The following is a 23,555-nucleotide window of genomic DNA, read 5'->3' as shown; positions in this document are numbered from 1 at the left end:
CCGCCCTGCCATCTTAGCAGCGGGCAAAAGTACCGCCCTTTGATTCTGCCAGAAACAAACATGGTGGCTGTCGCTCTAGGAAGCGTCTCGTCCCCTTTATTCGGGGCGCGGCGAGTCTCGTTTGGCGCGAAGTTTCATTCTGACGTGGGGAAGAAATCGCGCGCTGTACCAGCTCTCTCGGCAGAATCTTATCCTGGTTTGTCGAGCTAAAGGGGTAGATTGCGGTCGCTCGGGGGTGAGGTGCTGTAGTCAGAATCAGGTATGGTATAATAATGTCACTGCTTGATGGCCAACGGGAGTAAAGTTTCTCGGGAGAGCTTCAAGCATGTTGCAGATGCGTCCACCTTCCATGCTCACTCGTTTTGACCTACCTATTTATTCTTTAAGTATCCAGATAGAAGGTAAAGATTGCTATAGAATTCGAGAATCAAACAAGTAGTTACATCGCTTTTTGCTTCTTGACGGCGTGTGTGCACGCGCAAGAATGGTCTATTTCTTCTTTACAGAAATCATGAGCACAAGAAATCAGAGAAAACGTTTCTACTCGTGGTTTGGAAAAGCCATCTTTACAGATGAACAACTACAGATCTCCCATTATAGGTGTGTATCTGGCTCTAACAACAAATCTGGCTCTATATTGTTAAAGGGTAAACGATATAATAGGCTTGAGGCCAGCATATAAAGATAGCATAGGCGAATAAGCAATCATGGAAATAAATTTATGTTTTGCATAAGACTGAGTAGCTTTTATTGTAATGTAGCACTAAAAGTAGGCAATTATGTAGTAATGATGTTGTAATTATTAATGTAATGTGTTTATGCATCACCATCAATGTGCACCATCAAAGAAATTTGACTTAGCAGCAATAATAGATGGAAGGGAGGAAGTCACAGGAGTGAGAGTTAACAGGGAAAGAATAAATATACATTTAAGGGGTGAGGACGATAGTCAAAGGCTTTATAAAATGGTTTGTTATCCTGAGAAAGGGTCTCAAGGAAGAAGGGGTAGTGTCATGTAGCTATTCTGGGCAGGAGTTCCAATTATAAGTGATAAGGAAGAAAGGGCAGAATCATTCAAGAGAGCAGCTTCTGAAAGCTGAAGGATGTGGAGATGCAAGATCCACAGCTGTAGACAGGGATACATGAGAGGTAAAGAAACGGAGGTGAAGATTAAGGTTGCAATTCTAACCCTATTTACCTGGGAGTAAGTCCCAATGAATTCAGTAAGACTTCTGGGGTGAACATGGTTATGATTGCACTATAAACTGTCAAACCTCAGTGATGTCCCTTAACGGTAAAGAAAGTGCAGCTTATTTAAATACTTTATCTTCTAGGGGGATATCTGTTAAATCTGGGGAAAACGTCAGCGAGATCTGTATTTTCCCAGGAGAGTTTATTTTAGTAGAGGGAGAGGAAATGGATCAGTTTCTTGTGGCAAGACTGTTAAAACTATATCAAAGTGGTAAGTTCTCTTTCCTTTTATTTTCTTCTTCATTACATGTCCATTTTTCAAGTACTAATTCCTGTGATATGGCTTATGCCTATTTGATATTTATTTTATAAAAATAAAATCTGCCAAAAAACAATGGAAGGAACAGAGAAGCTAAGCAACTTTTGTTAAGACTATTGTTTTTGTTAAATATTGATATTGGGACTATAGCACAAAATCTGTGGTACAAAGGACTCAGAGACCTCAAGCAAGATAAAATCGTGATAGGAATTATCTCTATGCTAACTGTAGCTTAATAATTAAATATTCAGTATGTTTTCTCCTATAAAACAAATGTGTTGATATGCACTATTCATGTATATTGCATTTCTGATTTTAGTGTCTTCCAAACTGGCCAGTAACAATGCTAACTCACTCTTCAGAAAGTATTACTGCAGGGGTAGTCGTCATGGTATCCTCCAGATGTTGTTGGACACCATCAGCCTCAGCCAGCATGGGCAATGGTCAGGGACGTTGGCTTCTCTATATTATTTGTTCAAGAGGAATGAGAGATTAAGGAGCTTTGATCATGAGAGTTTTTACTGAATGTTATTTTGGTTACAAATACTTATCTGTATTGCAAAAAAGGCATTTTTAAGTGTGTGTGTGTTTGTTAAAAAACCCCTCAATACAGTTGCTTATGTGGTTTTCATAGATGTACTTGGACAGATTTCATTTTTAAACATTAACAAATACATAAAGGCTCTGGGGGAGACTAGTTGATATGGAATGGGTTCTCTGAAGAGAGTGAGTTTAAACACCACTGCTGTTGGCTTTCTCCCTAATTTAGTGAAGTAAAGGAAGCCATCATACTGCTAAAGTGATTCAAGTGCTCTTGCTAATCATAATTGATGTTTCTACCTTAGGTGCTCAGGAAAAACATGCAGTTGTGGAGTGGTTCTCTCGTCTTGTAGAAATACCATTCAATCAACGAAAATCCTTGGGAAGAGAAGTTTCTCAGGAGATATTTTTGAATGAACATGCTGAACGGGTTAATGACATAATCGTTACATCCATTATTAGCAATGTCACGGTGTGTATATGACATGAAGACAAGAGAAGAGAATGTTCTTTGAACTTTTTGAAATGCTGTAGTGCAGATCTACAGTACTGAAACACTGGAAAACAATTTCCGGAGGTCTTAGACTGCAATCCGATACACATTTACTCAGAAGTAAGCTCTATTGGGTTCAATGGGACTTACTCCCAGATAAGTGTGTATTGGATTGCAACCTTAGTCTCTGAGGCTGGCTTGAAAATTCTGCATAAGTCTGTAATATAGCAAGTGTGGGGGATGATGCGGAATTGCATCCTGGGCTCAGCAGGTCATAGGAATGGGCATAAGAATCCCAGTAGAATTTGTACCCTTCCATTGGCATTGCAGCTTGACTTACCTACAGCTTCAGGAAATACTGATTGCTCACTTCTGTGGCACAGGATGCTCACATAGCATTTACTTGGCTGATAACCTTGTTGTTCAGTATTCTTGGAGAGGTTCAAGTAGTCCATGAGGAAAGGCAGAGGTTTCTATCCCACTTGTGAGACTTAGAATGCCATTTGAGTTGTAGTGTTTGCGGGCTGCTTTGTGGCAATTTATCTGGATCTTTACATTTAAATTGTAACAATTCATTATAAATACACTGGGGTTGTTCAGTATTTGTTTTCTAAACAGTTGATGCCTGTAGGGTTGCAATGCTCAGCCAATTAGATTAACCAGGGAGTAACATGGAAAGGAAAAACAAGAAAAAGCTTCCCCTTCTTCGGTCCTGTCTGGAGTGAGCTAACAGGCTTAGAAAATGATAGCTCCGCCATCATGAAGCCCCCCCTCCTCCTGAGGACTGTTCAGTAACAGCCAGAGGCTACATACCATGAAAACAGCAAGTTGCTGCCATTATCAAATTCATAAAGTTAATTCTAATAGGAGTTCCAATTCTTATTGTTTTTTATTTCCAAATATTTCTGCGTTCAGAGGATTAACAATTTTAAATGTTATTTTGAGGGAAGGTTAACGTGTGTGTATAAGGCTTTTCTCCTGTCGTACTTTTGCTATGCTTTGCACAATGACTACAGAAGTTTAATATGGTATTGAAGAGTAGGTGAACGTTTCGATGTACTGATTACATCATACCTTCGCTGTTAAGCTTTGAATCTGTTATTTAGAACAAGTATTTTGCTGCCTTTCTAGGTTATTCCACTGTCCCCATTTGAAGCATTGCCTATTGTATCAAAGGACAAAAAGATATTCTTTGTAAGGGAATCTTGGGATGGAAGAAGGTTTAAGCCATTGCCACCTAGCTTACTGGCAGAGTTGAAAGACTCTGTGAAAATGAAGAGGAGCAACATGAATTTGGCAAATGAGCACCATCTGACTCCCTCACGCACCATTTACTCTCCGGAGGTAGAAGCCACAAATGTCACTCGGAGTACAAGAAAAAGCAACAACACCATGACGGAAATAGAATCAAGACATTCAGCCTCCAAATCCTCCCAGTCTAAGCAGAGACGTTCCCGAAGACTACCCATTGGCAGTGAGACTTCAGGAGCTAAGAAAAAGTTACAGCTAAATAGTATGTTCACAAATGACCTTGGACATAATGATTGTTAAGCTGATAGCTCTGGAGGCTGACAAATAGTTTATCTAATGTTCAGAGAGAGAATTTTATGAATAATGATTAAAATATGCCCTATGTTCCGGATGCTGCAGTCTTAAAACCGAGGTATTTAACTCTAGAGCGTGAATTGTTAGCTCTTACTAAAACCATCTTACTGATGGCTATGTTCTGTCTGTACTGTCAGAGGCAGTGTGCCGCAGAATGCCAGTGGCTGAAAACCGTGGGTGGGGAGAGTGCTCTTGTGCTCAGTTCCTGCCTGCGAGCTTCACGTAGGTATCTGGCCACTGTGAGAACATGATGCTGAACTAGATCAGCCATTGGCCTGATCCAGCAGGAACCTCCTTATGCTCTTATGAATGCTCTTGTTCTTTATATATTTTTCTTTGCCACAAGCACCCTGGAACAATTCCCAAGTAGGAATTTGTGTGGTAAAATGGTATAATATTTCTCTTGTTCCCCATAGTATCTTTTATTGGGGGCCGTGGGGGGGACAGATATGGTAAGGATCTTTTTTTGGCTTAGTGTAGATGCTGTCATGAGTTCTTTGGATAAAGAAGCTGTTGTGAGTCAGACTATCTGTGATTCTTGAACTGGGCATACTAATAATTGAATGTGGGTCATGATAATAAGCATCTATTCTGTGCCTACATGAGTGTAATACATTGACAAGTGGAGCCATAGTTAAGAAAAGGTGGTATCCAATGCTGTACTCAGGCAAGGGTGCTTGCCAAAAGAGGAATTCCCTGTCCCATTCTTCCTACTGCTGTCCATTTATGTCCCCTGAAAAGCCTCTCCTGAGTGTCAGGGGGACCTTTAGGGAAAGCCTGGGATGTGGGATGGGAAATGGCCCCAAGCTGAGCAAAGACAGCTTGTGTAAAGGATCTTGGGAATCGGATCCAGCAGATAACTCAGTTGAGATGAGCTCACTGTGGACTGCTGTTCAGTTAGTAGTAGTTAATCATAGGCTACATTGGGTTTGTAAGCAAGAGTAATGTCCCATGCCCCTACAGAATGGCAGGGTGGATTGATTTAAATCAAGGTGATTTACATTACTGATTTAACTCACCAAGATAAACTCTTGATTAAAGTTTCTCATTCATTGTTCACATATTTCTTAAACAATGGTGCAAATCTGATTACTAAAATGTGTTAATTTACAACTCAATATAGCATTTTACAAGGAGGGTATACCATGGACTGTGAAAAAGACAAATAATTGGGTGTTAGAACAAATTAAACCAGAACTATTACTAGAAGCTAAAATGATGAAACTGAGGTTATCATACCTTGGACACATAACGAGAAGACATGATTCACTAGAAAATACAATAATGCTGGGAAAAACAGAAGGGAGTAGAAAAAGAGGAAGGCTAAAGAAGAGATGAGAGCCAGTATGGTGTAGTGGTTAAGGTGTTGGACTACGACCTGGGTGACCAGGGTTCGAATTCTCACACAGCCAAGAGGCTCCCTGGGTGACCTTGGGCCAGTCGGCCTCAGAGGGAGGCAATAGTAAACCACCTCTGAATACCGCTTACCCATGAAAACCCCATTCATAGGGTCGCCATAAGTCGGAATCAACTTGAAGGCAGTAATTTACATTTTTTATACAAGAGATGGATTGATTCCATAAAGGAAGCCACAGACCTGAACTTACAAGATCTGAACAGGGTGGTTCATGACAGATGCTCTTGGAGGTCACTGATTCATAGGGTCGCCATAAGTCGTAATCGACTTGAAGGTACATAACAACAACAATACTTTCTGTAATTGTTTAGATAGCTTGATTTTTATTAATTTAGGAAATGGTACATAATATTGCCTGTATCAAGCTGTAGATGCTGATGGCTATCCTACTCTTGTTTTTAACTTCCAAATTTTATTAACTCTTGACAAGTCCTCACAAAACTAAACATACATTACCGTTACAATGTTTACAATTTGATCTCATCTTCCCAAGTGGCATTGTCATTTTTATTCATAGACTGAAACAGAAACTTACTGCTATTTTTTTTTTTACAATAATTTTTATTCAAATTTTCATAAAACAAACAAAACAAAATCATAAAACATTCAAAGACAAAAAACAAAACAAAACAAAAATGATTAAGCAAAAAAATAAAATGTTGACTTCCCATTTGTCGCAGATCAGTTATAGGTCTACAATATATAACAATCCTGTCTCTTAAATTATATTATAAAATCACTTTCCTCCAGTAGTTATCTTAATTAATCATCAAATCTCATAGGCATTACTTTATTCTTTCCACAAAAAGTCAAAGAGAGGTTTCAATTCTTTAAGAAATATATCTATCAATTTTTCTCCAAATAAACATATCGATTAATCCATCTCATCAAATCTGTTAAGTCCAATAATTTCAATAGCCATTATTCCATTATCCATATTAATTCCATCTTCAATAGTCCTGTTAAGTCCAGTAATTTCAGTGTTCAATCTTCCATTATCAGTATTCCATAATAATCTTGCTGTCATAGCCATAGTCATATAATAAGAGTCTGATGGGAATTTCCTCTATCCCAAATATTTTCTTGCCATCGATTCTGAATAAGTTGCTGAAATATTGTTGTAAAGTCATATCTCTGTTCTTCTTTTTTACAAAATGCACTGGCTCATCTCTTGAGAGTTTTTCCATTATCACATGGCTGCAGTTAATTCCATAGATTTTCTCTATATCAAGCTCCATCACGTCATTCCAGTCCAGAAAATTATCCAAGCCATTGATAACTTTATCTCTAATATCTTCATTAATTTCTTCAGAGATAACGTTAAATTCCAAACAGTAGATTTTATTTCTAATATCCATAAACTCCAGATCTTTTTCCAATTCCACATTTGTTCCAATCTCCAGGGCTTGTATCTTCCCTTTATTTTTTCTTTTCTCATCTCTGATCTCATTCTCCTCTCTCACAGGATCCCCTATTTCTTTAAGCTCCTGCGTCATTTTGCTCAGTTCCATTTTCAGCTCCTTACTGCCCTGTCGCAGGGTTTGTTTCGTTATCTCAATCTCATCCATTATTTTCTGAAACATAATTACTTCCAGATTCTCAGCCACTTTCTTGATTGCCATTTTTAAAACCAACAAAACAAAACAAAACAAAAATAAAGAAGAACCACTTCTTATTTCAGCAACAATTGGGTTAATATTCCAGGCTTGATGACATCACAGTATAAACAGAGCAGCCTGCCTTATCTCTCTATATTCAAGAATACAAAACAAATTTAGTTCCCAGCATCAAAACAGTTAGTGGCGTCGTGAAGAAGCAGATTCGTCAAAATAAAATAGACCAAAAAGAGAATAGTCCCAGACAATATAATGTTCCAAAGTTCATATTTTTTATTTTTTTCTCCTCGGAATAGAAATCCCTCTTCTGTTTATATCTTTAGAATGCACTTCCAGGACAGCTTTTTGCAATAGAAACAGAGATAAGCTGTTAATTTCGTGAATAACAGAGAAGAGTTATAGCTCACCCAGAAGTTCTTTAAAGCTGATTCATTTGACAAATCTCTTTTTGCTGCAACAATTTAAACCAAGTAAAAAAAAAAAATAGAAAGAAGAGTGCTTGCCTGTTAGTCCGTTTTCTCTTTGAAGAAAAGATAAACGTATCGCATTAATCAGATAGAGCTTGTTCGGAAGTCCGTCCGGCATTGCTGGCTGGACCTTTTCTCATAAATTAATGAAATCCAGTCCTCCCAACAAAAACAGGCTTTTGAGGTTGATCTCTATGTTTCTCCCTGCCCGGGAGAAATTTCATCAGTCAAAAAAAAAATGTTCTGACTGATTTATATCTGAATAAGCTTCTTCTGAGGCGGGAGCCTGTCTCAAAAGCAGGCACAAGCGAAGTCACCCTTCCCGGAAGTCAGAAACTTACTGCTTTTTCAACTGCTGTTTTTTTGCCCAGGGAAGGAATTTTGTCAAAATATTCCCAGAAAGGTTCTCTCTTACACCCAGAAGCCATGACAGTTCTTCTGTGGCAAAAGTGTGAGGGAATATAGGAACTGGAAGCTGTGCCATTCTTCCCTTTTTTCTTCCCAGTCCCCTGCGCTGTTCATTTCTACTCTGCCTCCAACTGTCCTTTTCTATATTATCTCTGTCCTGATCCTTTTGCCTTGTGTGGCCCAGCTCCACCACCACATAAGCTCAGAACAACAACAATCCCATTCCCAAACAGCCTTTGTCTTTGTACATGTAACCTTAGTAAGAGAAACAGAAACTGAACACCCAGAATCAAAGGTTTGTAATTAGTTTGGGCAGAGCCATTTTCATGATACGAAAATCTGAAGTGAATGCCCATGTTTGATTGGTGGGTAACTCAATGTGTGTGAGTGTGACGGACCCATTCATACTTTTTTATGAGGCTATAAGTGTAGGTTTAGCATGTTTGTAATAAGACCAAACTGAATGAGAGAGAAATTTTAATTTTTTTTAAAAAAAAAATTGAATTAAATAAAAAATCTAATTTAAAATTTTAAAAATCTGGTCTGTGTTTTTTTTTTTTTAAAAAACACTGATTTTTATCCACCCTGAATAATCATGGTCTCCAAATTTATGATCCCAAACTGCATGTATTCAATTTACAATTTATGTTGGATTATGTCTTCTGTTAGCAACTAATTTTATATCATTTATATAAGAGCAGTCTTGTGGATGTGAAGGTGTTAAAGGGAAATTTGTGTTGCTTTTCCATGAAAGTTTGAACGCTTGTGCTAGAGCTTGAGAAGAAATTGAACTCTGTCCATCCACTTTGTTACTTGGACATACAAACAGAAATAATGAGGTTATATTGATACTGATGGAACAAATGTGCTAAGGGAAAAAAGCCCACACAACCCTATTTATTTTCTAAAAGCAAAAAAAGCATTTGAACTCTGAACCATATTGTGGACTTCCTGTTTGAAAGCTTTATTCTGCGTTGCTTAAATGCTCTCAACTGAAATGTAATCTTTTTAGACCTTCTGGCACATGTGAGTTCAAAACTGTTTGTTGCCTTGATAAAAACTTACTTATTTTGATACTTTTGGATTTTAGGTCCAACAAAACCCAGAAGTAGGTTGGCAGAACAAGACATGATTGAGCTTCTAGATTATGATTTTATTGAACCTCTGGAGCAATCAGCCCTCAAGCGAAAAGTGACATTTGCTGGCATTAAAGGTTCTCCTCCAAAAATGTCCCGTGATACTGATGAGGAAGATGTGTTCCTAGACATCAAACCACTGGGAGACAAGTCCGAAAAAACCAACACAAATGTATCATCTCCTCGTCAAAGGAACCAAGATTCGAGTCTCAAAACTAGGAGTTCTGCTGTGAAAGAGAATGCCAGAGAGTAAGTGGCACGTGGCAACATGATCTCCCGTATTCTTAAGTGTGGCCATCTTTGCCACATACACTAAGAGAGCAATCCAACACACCTGCTGGGCTGGGGTGAGTTGGATGCTGCAGATCCCTGGCCGTGCCAGCCTCCGCCAGCAGCAGCCCTCCCCGTGGTGGAGATTTACGCTTTAGACCCCTCCCCTGGGTTCCGATCTCCCTTTGAACTCCGCAGGCATAAAAAAAAAGTAAATCCCATTCAGGCCTACGGGAAGCACTTACTTCCCGGGATGCCTGTTGGCCAGAGCTTTCCGGCCAGCTGGCTCCCAAACAAGCAGAAGATCCCGCAGAGTTTTCTGCCGTCTCCCCCTCTGCCAGCTGCCCAGCAGTTGGATTGCTCCCTAATTCTCTCTACTCTAACAGATAATTTCTGTTGAAACAAGAGAGAGATCCCTGAGGAATACCTTTTACATGTGTGTGAACATTAATATTAATTTGCTTTTGTTCTGCAGTAAATTGATAGCATTCCAAACATGCTTATTTTTTAGTGGTGAGAACAAATATAGGATATGAATAATAAGTGTACTACAGGGGTAGCCAATGTGATGCCTGCTAGATTGTTGGACTACAGCTCCCATCATCCCTGATCATTGACCATTGGTTGAAGATGATGAGAGTTGGAGTTCAACTCCAGGCGCTATTGGATGAAACTGATTATCTAGATCCATTTCAATCGGGTTTTAGGCCCGGTTTTGGCACTGAGACAGCCTTGGTCGCCCTGTACGATGACCTATGTCGGGAAAGAGACAGAGGGAGTGTAACTCTGTTGATTCTCCTTGATCTCTCAGCGGCTTTTGATACCATCGACCATGGTATCCTTCTGGAGAGGCTCGCGGAGTTGGGAGTTGGAGGTACTGCTTGGCAGTGGTTCCGCTCCTACTTGGCGGGTCGTCTCCAGAAGGTAGTGCTTGGGGAACATTGCTCGACACCGCGGGCTCTCCAATATGGGGTCCCGCAGGGGTCAGTTTTGTCCCCCCTGCTTTTTAATATCTACATGAAGCCGTTGGGAGAGGTCATCAGGAGTTTTGGAGTGCGTTGTCATCAGTATGCTGATGACACGCAACTCTACTTCTCCTTTTCATCTTCTTCAGGTGAGGCTGTCGATTTGCTGAACCGTTGCCTGGCCTCGACAATGGACTGGATGAGAGTTAACAAACTGAAGCTCAATCCAGACAAGACTGAGATGCTGTTGGTGGACGGGTTCTCTGATCGGATGGTGGATATATACCCTGTCCTGGACGGGGTTACACTCCCCCTAAAGGACCGGGTTCGTAGTCTGGGAGTCTTTTTAGACTCTTCCCTCTCACTTGAGGCTCAAGTAGCCTCGGTGGTTAGGAATGCGTTTTACCAACTTCGGTTGGTAGCCCAGCTACGTCCCTATTTGAGTAAAGAGGACCTTACATCAGTGGTACATGCTCTGGTAACCTCACGTTTGGATTACTGTAATGCGCTTTACGTAGGGCTACCTTTGAAGACAGTTCGGAAGCTACAACTAGTGCAAAATGCGGCGGCCAGATTGCTGACAAGGACCAAGCGGTCCGAGCATATAACACCTGTTCTGGCCAGCTTGCACTGGTTGCCAATATGTTTCCGGGCTAGATTCAAAGTGTTGGTATTAACCTATAAAGCCTTATACGGTGCGGGACCACGATACCTTGCGGAACGCCTCTTCCGATATGAACCGGCCCGTGCACTACGTTCTGCTACGAAGGCCCTCCTCCGGGTTCCAACTCACAGGGAGGCCCGGAGGGTGATGACAAGATCTAGGGCCTTCTCAGTGGTGGCCCCCGAACTATGGAACAGTCTCCCTGAGGAAGTACGCCTGGCGCCGACTCTGCTCTCCTTCCGGCGCCAGGTCAAAACCTTCCTATTCTCTGAAGCATTTTAAATTACACTGATTTAATTTTAAAAATGTTTATTGTGTTGGATTGTTGCTTGTATTTTAGTATTGTTTTGTTATTTATTGTATTTTTATGCTGTTTTATGTTCACCGCCCAGAGAGCTATTGCTCGTCGGGCGGTATATAAATTTAATAAATAAATAAATAAATAAATAAATAAACAACATCTGGAGGACACCACATTGACTATCCCTGCATACTAGAACATTTGGCAAAATCCAACTGTGTCCCTTCATGTTATCCAAACCACTGTTACTTTTCAATAACCATAAAATCTTCCAGGCTCTGCTTCTCGCTTATATAAAACCAATCTTGTGGTATTAGAGCCTGTTGATAGTTTTATCCCTAAAATACTGTATATTTTACTTATACTTGCTACGTCCTTGAAGCAACTTCTCAGAAAGGACTTAAAAGGTATTAAAGGTAGGGATGGAAAATTAGGAAACTGACCATGCAATCCTGCACATGTCTACACAGAGGTAAGTTCCATTGAGTTCTATGGGACTTATTTCCAGGTAAGAATTTATATGGTTGCATTTCTCAAGAGCTATGCTGTTTTCATTTAGAAATATCTTAACCTGCCCTTAATTGCAAAGCAATCCCATAATGGGGTACATTAAAACAATTTAAAGCCATAATATCATAAAACAAAGGCATATTTACAGAACTGAAACATTTATCTTCCACAAAATCTTTAGAGGCGTGCTTTGTGTTTGTCCTTCCTATTAGCTCAAATGGTATAATATTTGCAAGACAGCTAAGAAATCCAAAGATTCAAAGAGCCAAGCAACAATTCCTAAGAACAATTCAAAGTATTAGCAAAGGGAGGCTTAATTTTACATCACATCTATAATGATATGCCTATCAGGTCATGGTATGCAGACGTATGGTACGTGGAATCCTTCGTCATTTTTGTACCATGTATCTCAACGTCGACAGATGTAGTGAGCCTCATTTGGCCAATACAGATACTGGCCTAATTTGCACATCACAGTATGCCAAACTATACCTTATTGGGAATGCACAAATGTGCAGGCTGTCAGAGAGGAGCTTGCAGCTGCTTTATTCCTCCCCAGTGTTTTTTACTCCTGCACCATGCTAAGCTAAGCCAATGTTTGGCTTAGTGTATCATTCAAACCTGGACTTTTGGTTAAGCTGTCTCTTCGCTAGCCATGAGCTGTAGCCAAGCTAGTTAAACATAAGAGCCTGCTGAATCAGGCCAGTGGCCCATCTAGTCCAGTATTCTATTCCCACAGTGGCAATCTGGATGCCCAAGGGAAGCCAACAAGCAGCACCTGAGTGCAACTGTACTCTCCCTCCCCTGTGGTTTCCGGGCTACAGCTTGAGGTTAGCAAGGGGAGAGCTTAAATCAGGAGCTTGGGTTTGGACAACATGCTAAGCCAGACCTTGGGTTAGCGTGACGCAGAAGTAAAAAAATCCTCCTGGGGAGGAGCAAAATGGCTGAATTCCTCTCCACAATCCTGCACGTTTACATTGTCCTGGTAAGCCAAATTATGGCTTATTATGATGTGTGAACCAGGTCATTGAGTAATACTTGGTTTCCAGATTACATGCCTACGCTGAAGTGCTCTGAAAGGCTGCATGAACAAGGAACATTGGCTACACTTTGCACATTCTGTATCTGACCTTGTGCTAAACTTTTCAGAAAGGTGCTGAAGTGACAATTTGTGAAAATTCAGAAAGCCAGCACTTTCTGTCATTCAAGTTGGAACAAGTGTCCTTGTTCAAGGAAGTCAGAAAAACCTGTGTTATTTCTCCCCCCTGCAGTTTAGGTGAAGACCAAGAAACAGAAGCCAGGCACCCAATACTGACTCTTCGTTCACGCAGGAAATGTGCACAGGTGACCACTATTCGCATTGCAAAACAGCTTAGGTGAGAATGTCTTCTTTTTAGAGAGAGCTTTGCTGCAGGCAGTTCACAGGCCAGAGGAACTATACAAATACATTAAGCCAGGGATGGGGTCCTCTTTTAGCCTGAAGGCCACACTGCTTCATAGGAATCTTCTGGAGGCTACCTCCAAGTTGAAGCGGGGGTGGGGTGGGCAGAAGCAAATGTGATCAGGACTAGAGGCAAAAGTGCATGGAGCAATGAATGTGACTCTTGTACATTAGGATACATTCTGGCCATGCAAAAGTCAGAGGTTTCTACACTCACCCACATCATTCCAGGCAAGCAAGAGGCTTTATTATCACAATGAAAGGGCATATTCCACTCCGCAAAAGCAGTTGAGGAAGGTGTGGAGCTGGGCTGGTGAGGGGTGTGGCCTAGAAAGAATCCCTGGGGACCAGATGGAGAGGCCTGGGGGACTCCATTCAGCCCCCGCACCGGTGGTTTCCCAGCCTTGTATTAAGCTATGTGATAGGAAGGAATTTGTACCATTTTCAGAAATACTTACAATATCCTGCATTGGACAGGAGTTTGGGATCTGCCATGACAAATTTCACATCACTTGTATTTTCTTGTCTAGAACTGATTTAAACATATTGAAGGAACCAAACAGCGTGTCTTTTGATCATATATTGTTTACCTTAATGTTATTACGCCCTTGTTCTCTTTTTTAAAACCAGCTTTTCAGAACTTTTGTTCAGCTGATACAGTCTGACAAAAAAAGTACAATTACTCGCAAGACATTAATCCATTTTCCTCCTTAAGTATTTTAAATACAGCTGGAGAGAAAGACAAGGAAGAGGATGATCTTTCTTCCCTGGGAAGTTCTGATTCCTGTAGCAGTGATGAAGAAGACATCAAGGTGCCTCATACACTCAAGAGACAAACAAGGTCCACTCCAAACACCTCAAGGAAACCTGCTGCTGGAACTCCTGCCAAGGGCCTGAGCAACACTGTAAGTAGCATGTGGTACAGTGACTTCAGCCATTGTTTGTTGATTTGAACAATTTGTGTATATACAGTAAGCTGTCTTGTTCAGAAGCGTGGATGTTAAGAATAAAATGTAGTAACAGAGCAATCTGAGAAGAAAAGATAGTGGCTCTGTTTGAAGCTGTATAATGACACTGAGGCACGAGCATCATCCTCTGCATAATATCTGTTTGCTGGGAAAAAGTGGGATCACCTTCATTTTATTTGGTTGAGCTGGGCCACAGATAACTAGTAGGTGTTCCTGAGAGGAAGAATTTAAAGCTCTTTCTCAGGGCCCATTCTTTCATCTTATCTAATTCCACTGCTGAAATCTAAATTTTGGATAAATGTTAAATACATAACCACATTAGTCAGTTGCAGCAAAACCAACAAAGAACTTTGTGGTACCTTAAAGACTAAGCACATTTATTTGGCATAAAATGAAACGATTATGACCCAATGTATTTGTTAGTCTTTAAAGCATTAGTTTTTATTGGTTTTTATTTCTTTTAGTTTAGTTTTTATTGGCTTTTTTTTATTTTATTTATTATTTGATTTATATCCTGCCCTTCCTCCCAGCAGGAGCCCAGGCTGGCATTACCTTATTTTATTACCTTATTTAGTTGTTTTTGGTTTTAAAGTAATTTAATTTTTTCAAATGTAAGAAAACATAAATTAATTTATAATAATTTAAAATATATTTGAATTCATAAATATCTTTATTCAAGCAATTGACAATTTTTAAGACCTTAGGAAATGGGTTAAAAATAAAGAGAAAAGAAAGTCATTGTATTTCACACTATAATATATAATAATATTTAATGGATTTTCCTGCCTGAACATCATTACTTTCTGTAACTGCAATGAAAGGGAAATCATGTTGCCATCCTGTACCCATTTACCTAGGAATAAGCCCCACTGCACTCAATGGGCCTTACTTCTGGGTAGACATGAATAGGATTGTACTGTTAAGTTATCAGGCAATTTTTAATTGGAGTGATATTTTGTTGAATATGGGCAGTCCCAGATTTTCTCAAACCACATTTGAATAGATAAATAACCTCTTGCTTTCCCATTTAGTTACCCTGAAGATTTTGCAAGAACGAAGAACATAATTATATCTCTATTGCTTGAGGGGCTGGGAGAATCTTGATATCTAAATATTTGGTGCATCATTATTTTGAAGCTAGTTAGGCTCTACTTGACATTCAGTCCAATGCCAATGATACAGTTCAGATATTTCTAGATATGTTTTTTCTCTGCAGCCTGAACCGAGAACTCCCAAGACCCCACGTAATGCTACCCCCAGAATTCGCAGCCGAACTCAAACCACACAGAAGCCTGCCAATGTGCTAGAAGAGGCTAGAATAAGGTAAAATGTGGGGTTCTTGATATTTAATAAAAGGGGAGGCACAAGGTTATATATACAGTAAGGAGAATTGGGAATTACTCCCAATGGGTTGGGTAAAGAATATTTACTTTACCAATGCAAACCAGGTTGCTCCTTTTTAAATAGATGCCTACTTAGGAATGACTGTCACATTCTTCTTTCTGGTTTCATGTTTAATTGAAATCACTTTGAAAACCTGGCTTCACTGGTCAGACTTAATGACTTTTTTTTTTCATTTGTTGTCTTTGGTCACTAATACTTAAAAACCATTCTGTAAAACACCCTTTTCGAATCTTTGGGTCCCCACATGTTGCTAGACTACAATTCTCATAATTCCTGACCTTTTGCCATGCTAGCTGGGACTGATTGGAGTTGTAGTCCAGAACAGAAAGGTTCAGAAAGGCTAGTGTACAGCATCTGCCTATCTGTATAAGAATATGTCCTAGTGTTATCTTTTCTGTGCGTGTCTTAGTACCTTGATTAGAACTCTTTGTAACAAGGCTCTTGAGTGTGTAACAGTAACTTCTGTGTCCTCCTGTTTTGCTTTGGTCAAAGGTTACATGTGTCAGCTGTCCCAGAGTCCTTGCCCTGCCGTGAAAAAGAATTCCAGGATATCTATAACTTTATAGAAAGCAAACTCATTGGTGAGACAGGAGGGTAAGTGTCATCTTAGCCATTTTTTTTAGTTCAGATGACTAAGAAGCACAACAGCTGTTTGTGCACACTTGGGTTTCACTAAAAAGAAATGAAATGTGGAAAGAGTGCCAGTTTTTTCCTAACAAGTAATTTGTTTCTGAGATTCATGATAAAACTTGTTATAGCACTATGTTTGGAGGCATATGCTTTTAAAATATATTTATGTGGCATGTAGTTTTAACTTTATGAAAAGGCTTTTATGAAAGATGAAATAAGCACATCCTATTTCAAATTTCTTCAGGAGTTCAAACAGATAGAGACAGACTTTTATGCCCAGTGTAGATAAGTAGCTGAGCATGTTTTGCATGCAGAAACTCCCATGTTCAATGTCTAGCATGTTTAGTTAATAATAATACTTTTTCAAAAAAAAAATAGGTAAAAGCTTCAGAGGGAGACTTTCCACCTGGGCCCCTGGAGAGCTGCTTACAGTCAGAGTAGGCAGTGCTGGGTTAATGGACAAATTGGTTGGACTGGTTTAAGGCAGCATGCTGTAAGAAAACAGATAACTCTGGGAAGTTAGTTTTATAACAAGAATGTATGATTCAGTACCTTTTTCCTTCATACTTACATATTTACAACATAGACACTCTTGCTGTTTCAGGTGCATGTACATTTCTGGGGTTCCTGGAACAGGTAAAACAGCAACAGTTCATGAGGTCATTCATTGTCTCGAACAGGCGGCTAAAAACAATGAGTTACCATCTTTCCAATTTATAGAGATCAATGGCATGAAGTTGACTGAGCCCCACCAAGCCTATGTGCAGATCTTAAATGTGAGTAAATGTTTTGAATGCTAGGGAAAGGTACTGGGCAAGACACTCTTGAAATTCTCTAAGTCTTACCTAAAACTGCTCCAGTACATGAGTCTTATGCTTGCCTACTCTTGTAGATCAAAAGAGAGAGCCAAAGCAATTCCACCAACAGGACACTCGGATCATTGCTAACCCCCTAATTCAGCCTTTGCCGATCTGATGCCCTCTGTATGTTTTGGACTACAAGTCCCATCATCCCCAGCCAGCACCCCCGTGCAGGCTGGAACTAATAGGAGTGGCAGTCCAAAACATCTGAAGGGCACCAGGTACTGGTGAAGGCTGCTTTAAATCTATGGCAGGCTTGCTATTATTAGTATTAGTATTATTGCATTTATATACCACCTTTCTGCCAAGGCACCTAAAGTACTTTACAGTTTTAATACAGTGAGCAGAGCAATGGATGTGACTCTTATCTCTTGGATAGTAGGCTGCATTCTAGCCATGCAAAAGCACTTGAGAAGGGTGTGGAGCAGGGCCAGTGAGGGGTGGTGTCTGGGGTGGTGGCATAGCCTAGGGAGAGTTCTGAGGGCTTGCTTGAGAAGTCTGAAGGGCCACATCTGGCCCTAGGCCTAAGTTCGCAATCCTGGTCTAATGGAGGGGGATAAAAGTACATTTACAGTGCAATCCTATGCAAACCCCACTGAGCTGAATGTGGCTAACTCCCAGGCAAATGTGTGTAGGATTCCAGTTTCAGGCAAACAGAAGTGGTTATTATTGTTGGATTTTAACTTAATCTACTTAATCCTATTTAGTTACTGACAGGCCAGAAGGCAACTGCGAACCATGCTGCTGCACTTCTGGAGAAGATGTTTTGCAAACCAGTACCTAAAAGGAAAACCATAATACTTGTAGTAGATGAGGTAATGTGAGAATTCTTATAGCATTAGAAGAAAATTAATTTAGCCTGCTGTAAAACTAGAGGATTGTTGGAGATTTTAACTATCTGAACAACTTCTTGATCTGTACCATGAAACTGGCTTAACTGCAGACTTGGAATTCAGCTACCCAAGAGGCTATCTGATCTGCAAGGAGAAATTTATTAATGACAAGAAGGAAGCACCCCTGCTTTGTATGTTTGGCTACATGTAGAGTGGGCAAAGGAATTATTTTTAAAAAAATAATGCACATTTAAATGCTGGAAATGTCAGTGTTTTATTCTGTATTACCCTCGTGACCATCTGTAACAGAAAGAAGACAAGGGTGAGCAAGTCTTCTCATGCTTACATACGTCTGGGCAAACCTGGGACTGCATCCAGATTTCCCATGTATTTGTAGAGCAGTTCTATTAGCTTGTAACTTTGTATCACTTCTTCCTTGATCCAGCTTGATCTCCTCTGGACCAGAAAACAAAATGTGATGTATAATCTCTTTGACTGGCCAACCAAGAAAGATTCCAAGTTGATTGTCTTGGCCATTGCTAACACCATGGATTTGCCAGAGAGAATTATGATGAACAGAGTAGCTAGCAGGCTGGTATGTCCTTTCAGTTTTACTGCTGTGTGGTTATGCAGAATTCTAGGCTGTGTTCAGAGATTAACGCTTTGGTAAATGTCACTGTTCAGTGATATCCATTTATTTGTATGTGCAATACAGACCTCGTTATAGTTCTGTATAGGGCTTGCCACTGGTGGTTTGATTTCTAGGAGAACATTAATGTGCTTAGGCTGCCAGTTACTAACAGCACATCAAAGTAAATGTGGCAAGCCCTTGGATAATTCCAAAGAGCATTCCACTACAGAAAGATGTATGGATGAAGGCAAATCCTGTACATATAACCCTTTTTTGTCAGTTCCAAACACATTGGTGTGCATTTGGCTTGTTGCATTTTTCTGAAGTGTTGTGGTGTTGTGAAGCTGATAACTTATGGAATTGAAATTAATCCCAAGTACAGGAGTACTTGTGGCACTAGAGGAATAAAATAGATTAAGTTTCTTAACCAGGTATTTTTCAAGTCATATTTTTGGGTATGAAGGCAACAGAATTCTGAAAAATTGCTAGCAAAAATATTGAAATGTTAATTCTGAATGACATATTTCAGTGGTTTTCTGGTAAAAATGCATTGGTTTACTACTAAACAGTAAAATAAAAGCAAATGTTAACATTTGATATGAGTCTAATTTTCCAATTTCTTGCTCAAGTGTGACCACTAAAAAGCATTCTGAATAGAGAGAAGTTATATTACTAATGTTGCCATGTATTAAAAGGGCTGTGTTTGTGCTATAAAACTGCTATCTTCCAAGTAGGCATCATAAACCTTTCAGACATTGCCCATGTTTGGACATATTACTGACCATTAACCATGGTTAGGCAAATTAGTTTTTTGTAGGCACTAGCATGCAGCTCATGTATAAACTAATTTGCCTAACTATAGTTAACGGCCAGCATTATGTCTGAACATGCTCATTGAAGCAGCCAGATTGTCCGTTTTGTCTGGATATATGGCTTAATACAATCTATATATTACAGGATGGACAACCTGTGGCGCTCCAGATGTTGCTGGACTATAACTCCCATCACCCCTGACGGTTGACCACGCCAGCTGGGGCCGATGGCAGTTGGAGTCCAAAAATGTCTGGAGGTCCACAGGTTAACAGCCCCTGCTATATATTCTAATTCATATCACCTCTAAAAACTTCCATTAAGAACTTCCCCATTCATGGATATTTAACTTTTCCTGCCTTCTGAGTAAGTTGCAATAAAGTTATTAACACTGTTAACAAAATAATATGGTAAAGATTTCTTCTTTCACTTTCTTGTGGAAAACTGTATGTTAAACAGTAAGAGTGAGATCCAACACTGTGCTGGTGGACATGATGGAACTCCTCCGCTCCCCCTTCACTCCCTATTTGTTCTAGACTCTAGAGCAGCCTTTCCCAACCAGTGTGCCTCCAGATGTTGTTGGACCACAACTCCCATCTTTCCTGACCATTGGCAATGCTGGCTGAGGCTGATGGGAGTTGTGGTCCAACAACATCTGGAGGCACACTGGTTGGGAAAGGCTGCTCTAGAGGCTCCCATAACCCTCAGGAGCAGACATTTGGGGTGGGCTGTAGAGGGGAAGGGGGAGTCTCGTGCACAACTGGAAGTTTGTTGTGCGAGCAAGCAGACACCACTGGATGTCACCCTAAAAGTTAGATGTCAGTCTGAAAGGACACTACTCAAAATGGAGCATATTTTTTAGTAAGCCCTTGAGATGTACTAGTAATTAAATGCTCAGTTTTCTTCACTATAGGGTCTTACCAGAATGTCCTTCCAGCCATATACCTATAAACAGTTACAGCAGATCATCTCATCCAGAATGGCCCAGTTAAAAGCATTTGAAGAGGATGCAATTCAGCTTGTTTCCAGAAAGGTAAACTTGGTATAGGGATATGTTTATGGTGTTTTAAACTTGAAAATCTGGGGGTAATCAGCACTGGTCTTAAGGATTAGTTGACCTGCCAGAATGACCACATGTCAACAGGCAACAAACATATATGTATTTTTTGTTTTGTCTTAATTTTGAAAGCTTGTGTTTGAAATGACCAGTGGTTGATCAGAAAATCATATACTTTAATATACATATTTGAGTAGTGGCTGCCTACATCTTTATTATCGACCTAAATGATAATGAGCAAAAAAGCAAATCCTTAGCCCATGGGAGTTTAACAATTTCACCAGTGAGTGTTACTTTCACAGGGAGACAGTTAAACAAAGATGAGGCCAACAAAACAAGGAATTTTATAAGAAACAAATGCTACATTAAATATACTGTTGTGGAGAATAAGCTGTTAGGCCAGCTGCTTGCTCACAAGTAGACTGACCTGTAATCAGCCAGGATGGGCTGCAGGTGGGTACAGGTGGGGCTGATAAGAGGCTACAAGATGCTAGACTCCTGGTAGCTTATAAGCCTTGAGAGTGTCATGGAAAGAAGGAAGCAGAGGCTGCCTCTTGAGAGAGGATAGAGTGAGTGGTAGGTGGGTTATTGACTTCTTTCCCCCACTTCCATGATGAATAGAACGTCTCTGATCTGATGGGAAGACAGAGAAAGGAGTGTTACCTGTTTCTGAAGAAGCAAGGAGCAACTGCACTAAATTCTGTGGGATTTGGGACCCTGGGACTTTAACAACCTTATTTTTAAATCATTTTATTTTAGGTGGCAGCTTTATCTGGTGATGCAAGACGTTGCCTTGACATATGCAGAAGGGCCACTGAGATCTGCAAACATCCTAGTCAGAAAAGTGTCTCTGAATTGGTCAGCATGGCACATGTCATGGAAGCCATGGATGAAATGTTCCCATCTCCTTATATAAACATGATTAGGTAATATACAATAGTTTGGCCGTGTAGTTTCCCTGACTCAGTTCCAGAGAGCAAATTCTGATGATCATAGCCACCTATAAACTTGCTGTATAGTAATTGCACTTGTTTGGGGAGCATGTTATTTGTAGCATCTAATCATACAGTGAAGCAAATTCCAGTGATTGTTTTTAATGGCTGCCACTGCACAAAGTGTTCAAAATTTTAGTGTTAGAAGAACTAATTGCAGTGAGCACAGAGATTCAGCAGTTCAGTTCTGAGATTGTGCCAAACTGTGGTTTGCGCTAGCCATAGTTTAGAACTTTCATCATTGTTTCAATTTATGTGTATACAACAGTCACCTCCTGGTTTAGAGATGTTTGGCTGATCCCCCCCCCCCATATGCTCAGTTCTTGGCTTCATATGTTCACTCCTATCTCTGTGGTGCAACAGCTTCTTGGGACAAAGCATCTCTTGTCTCACAGTGCAGCACTTTGAGGAAAAGCAATCACCCTAACGGTGATTTGTTCACATTTGTGAATGTCAGCACAATATCTCAGTTAGGAAAAATGCGGCTTGTAAACCAGCTTCAAACTGCAGTTACAGATCATGATTTGTAAGCTGGCGTAGGTTCAACTGGTGTGCTATGGCTTTACAAATCATAGTGTAAGCATTTAGTCTGAATGCAAGCTTTCATTATTCTCACTTTGTAGAAATGTAGACTTTAATCCCTAGGAAATCCTCTGTTCGCCCCAAGTCATAACCTAGCACTCCCTATCTCTGGCAGATAGTCCTCTCTCCTTGTGCCCCTGCAATAACATCTGAGTTGTTCTTTGCAGGGTGGCCCAGTTTTTATATATTATGAAAATGGGCACATTCTGCACTAAGGATTCAGAGAGTGTCCCAACTTACAGCATAGGGCAATTTCTTCATGCAGGATATGGATATGGAACCCCCAAGTACACATCATCACTATTATGAAATATTTAGTAAGGAGGTATTTTAACTGGAATATCACACATTTTGGCCTGACACTCAAGTCATAAAGTTTGTGGCCACTAGAACCCTACATTTCCCTTTAGCCCATTTCTTTCCTTCTCTATCTAAACACGCAAATGCTTAGAATTAAGAATGCAATCCTATATGCTTATCTGGAAGTAAACTGCATCAAACTCTGTGGGACTTAACTTCTGAGTAGATATGTATAGGATTCAGCTGTTGGCCTATGACCTCTTGCAGTGCTTCCTCATGAGGTCAGAGTTAACCTCCTGCTCCCCTTTTCAGCTCTATGTTTTCAGTTGAAGGCAGAGAGATAGAATCCTCATAATTTTCCTGGGCTTTATTTTATTTATTTATGTATTATCATTATTTTTACCCCGCCCTTTTTCCAAAACTGGAACTCACGGCGGCTTCCAGATAAAAGAACACATATAATTAAAAACATACAAAAGTCTAGATTAAAATAGAATTAAACTATTTACAGTATTAAAACCATTCATACATACAGTTAAAATAATTCAAACTCAGTTTAAAATAATACAGTTAAACAATAGCAATGCAGCACCCTTCAAGCCCTGTCCTTAAAACAGCCTTTAGTTCAAAAGGCTTGTTGGAACAAAAAAGTCTTTGCTTGCCGACGGAAGGACTGCAAGGAGGGGGCCATTCTTGCCTCCCTAGGAAGGGAATTCCAAAGTCTCGGGGCAGCCACCGAAAAGGCCCTATCTCGCGTCCCCACTAGTTGTGCTTGTGAGGACGTGGGTATTGAGAGAAGGGCCTCTCCTGAGGATCTCAGGGCCCGGGCAGGCTCATATAGGGAGATACGGTCTGACAGATAGCCTGGACCTAAGCCGTATAAGGCTTTATAGGTCATCACCAGCACTTTGAATTGTGTCCGGAAACAGAGTGGCAACCAGTGGAGCTTTTGTAACAGGGGAGTCATATGATCCCTGTAACCAGCCCCAGTTAACATTCTGGCCGCAGCACGTTGCACCAACTGAAGTTTCCGAACAGTCTTCAGAGGCAGCCCCACGTAGAGTGCGTTACAGTAATCTAAACGGGATGTAACTACGGCATGTGTCACCGTGGCCAGATCAGACGGCTCACGGAACGGGCGCAGT

At 40.3% G+C, this 23,555-nt stretch overlaps 1 protein-coding gene across 2 annotated transcripts in view; it reads left to right on the top strand.

The window, feature by feature from the left end:
• Positions 1 to 40: 40 nt before the first annotated feature.
• The window catches only part of ORC1 (origin recognition complex subunit 1), a 28,506-nt gene continuing 4,991 nt past the window's right edge, over positions 41 to 23,555 (top strand). The window contains exons 1-15 of one of the 2 annotated variants that reach the window (XM_061632995.1): positions 41 to 401; positions 507 to 600; positions 1,335 to 1,462; positions 2,356 to 2,522; positions 3,675 to 4,056; positions 9,147 to 9,441; positions 13,174 to 13,278; positions 14,059 to 14,248; positions 15,528 to 15,634; positions 16,208 to 16,309; positions 16,950 to 17,121; positions 17,913 to 18,020; positions 18,484 to 18,633; positions 20,393 to 20,512; positions 21,296 to 21,462. In XM_061632995.1, coding sequence (XP_061488979.1) covers positions 326 to 401; positions 507 to 600; positions 1,335 to 1,462; positions 2,356 to 2,522; positions 3,675 to 4,056; positions 9,147 to 9,441; positions 13,174 to 13,278; positions 14,059 to 14,248; positions 15,528 to 15,634; positions 16,208 to 16,309; positions 16,950 to 17,121; positions 17,913 to 18,020; positions 18,484 to 18,633; positions 20,393 to 20,512; positions 21,296 to 21,462 — 2,363 coding nt within the window. In that variant the 5' untranslated portion in view covers positions 41 to 325. The remainder of the gene's footprint in view (positions 402 to 506; positions 601 to 1,334; positions 1,463 to 2,355; positions 2,523 to 3,674; positions 4,057 to 9,146; positions 9,442 to 13,173; positions 13,279 to 14,058; positions 14,249 to 15,527; positions 15,635 to 16,207; positions 16,310 to 16,949; positions 17,122 to 17,912; positions 18,021 to 18,483; positions 18,634 to 20,392; positions 20,513 to 21,295; positions 21,463 to 23,555) is intronic. The other variant, XM_061632996.1, reaches the window with a different exon arrangement.

The sequence above is a fragment of the Rhineura floridana genome, chromosome 6 (assembly GCF_030035675.1).
Source record: "Rhineura floridana isolate rRhiFlo1 chromosome 6, rRhiFlo1.hap2, whole genome shotgun sequence".
In the NCBI taxonomy this organism is placed as follows: domain Eukaryota; kingdom Metazoa; phylum Chordata; class Lepidosauria; order Squamata; family Rhineuridae; genus Rhineura; species Rhineura floridana.
This window is presented reverse-complemented; position numbering and strand designations above follow the sequence as displayed.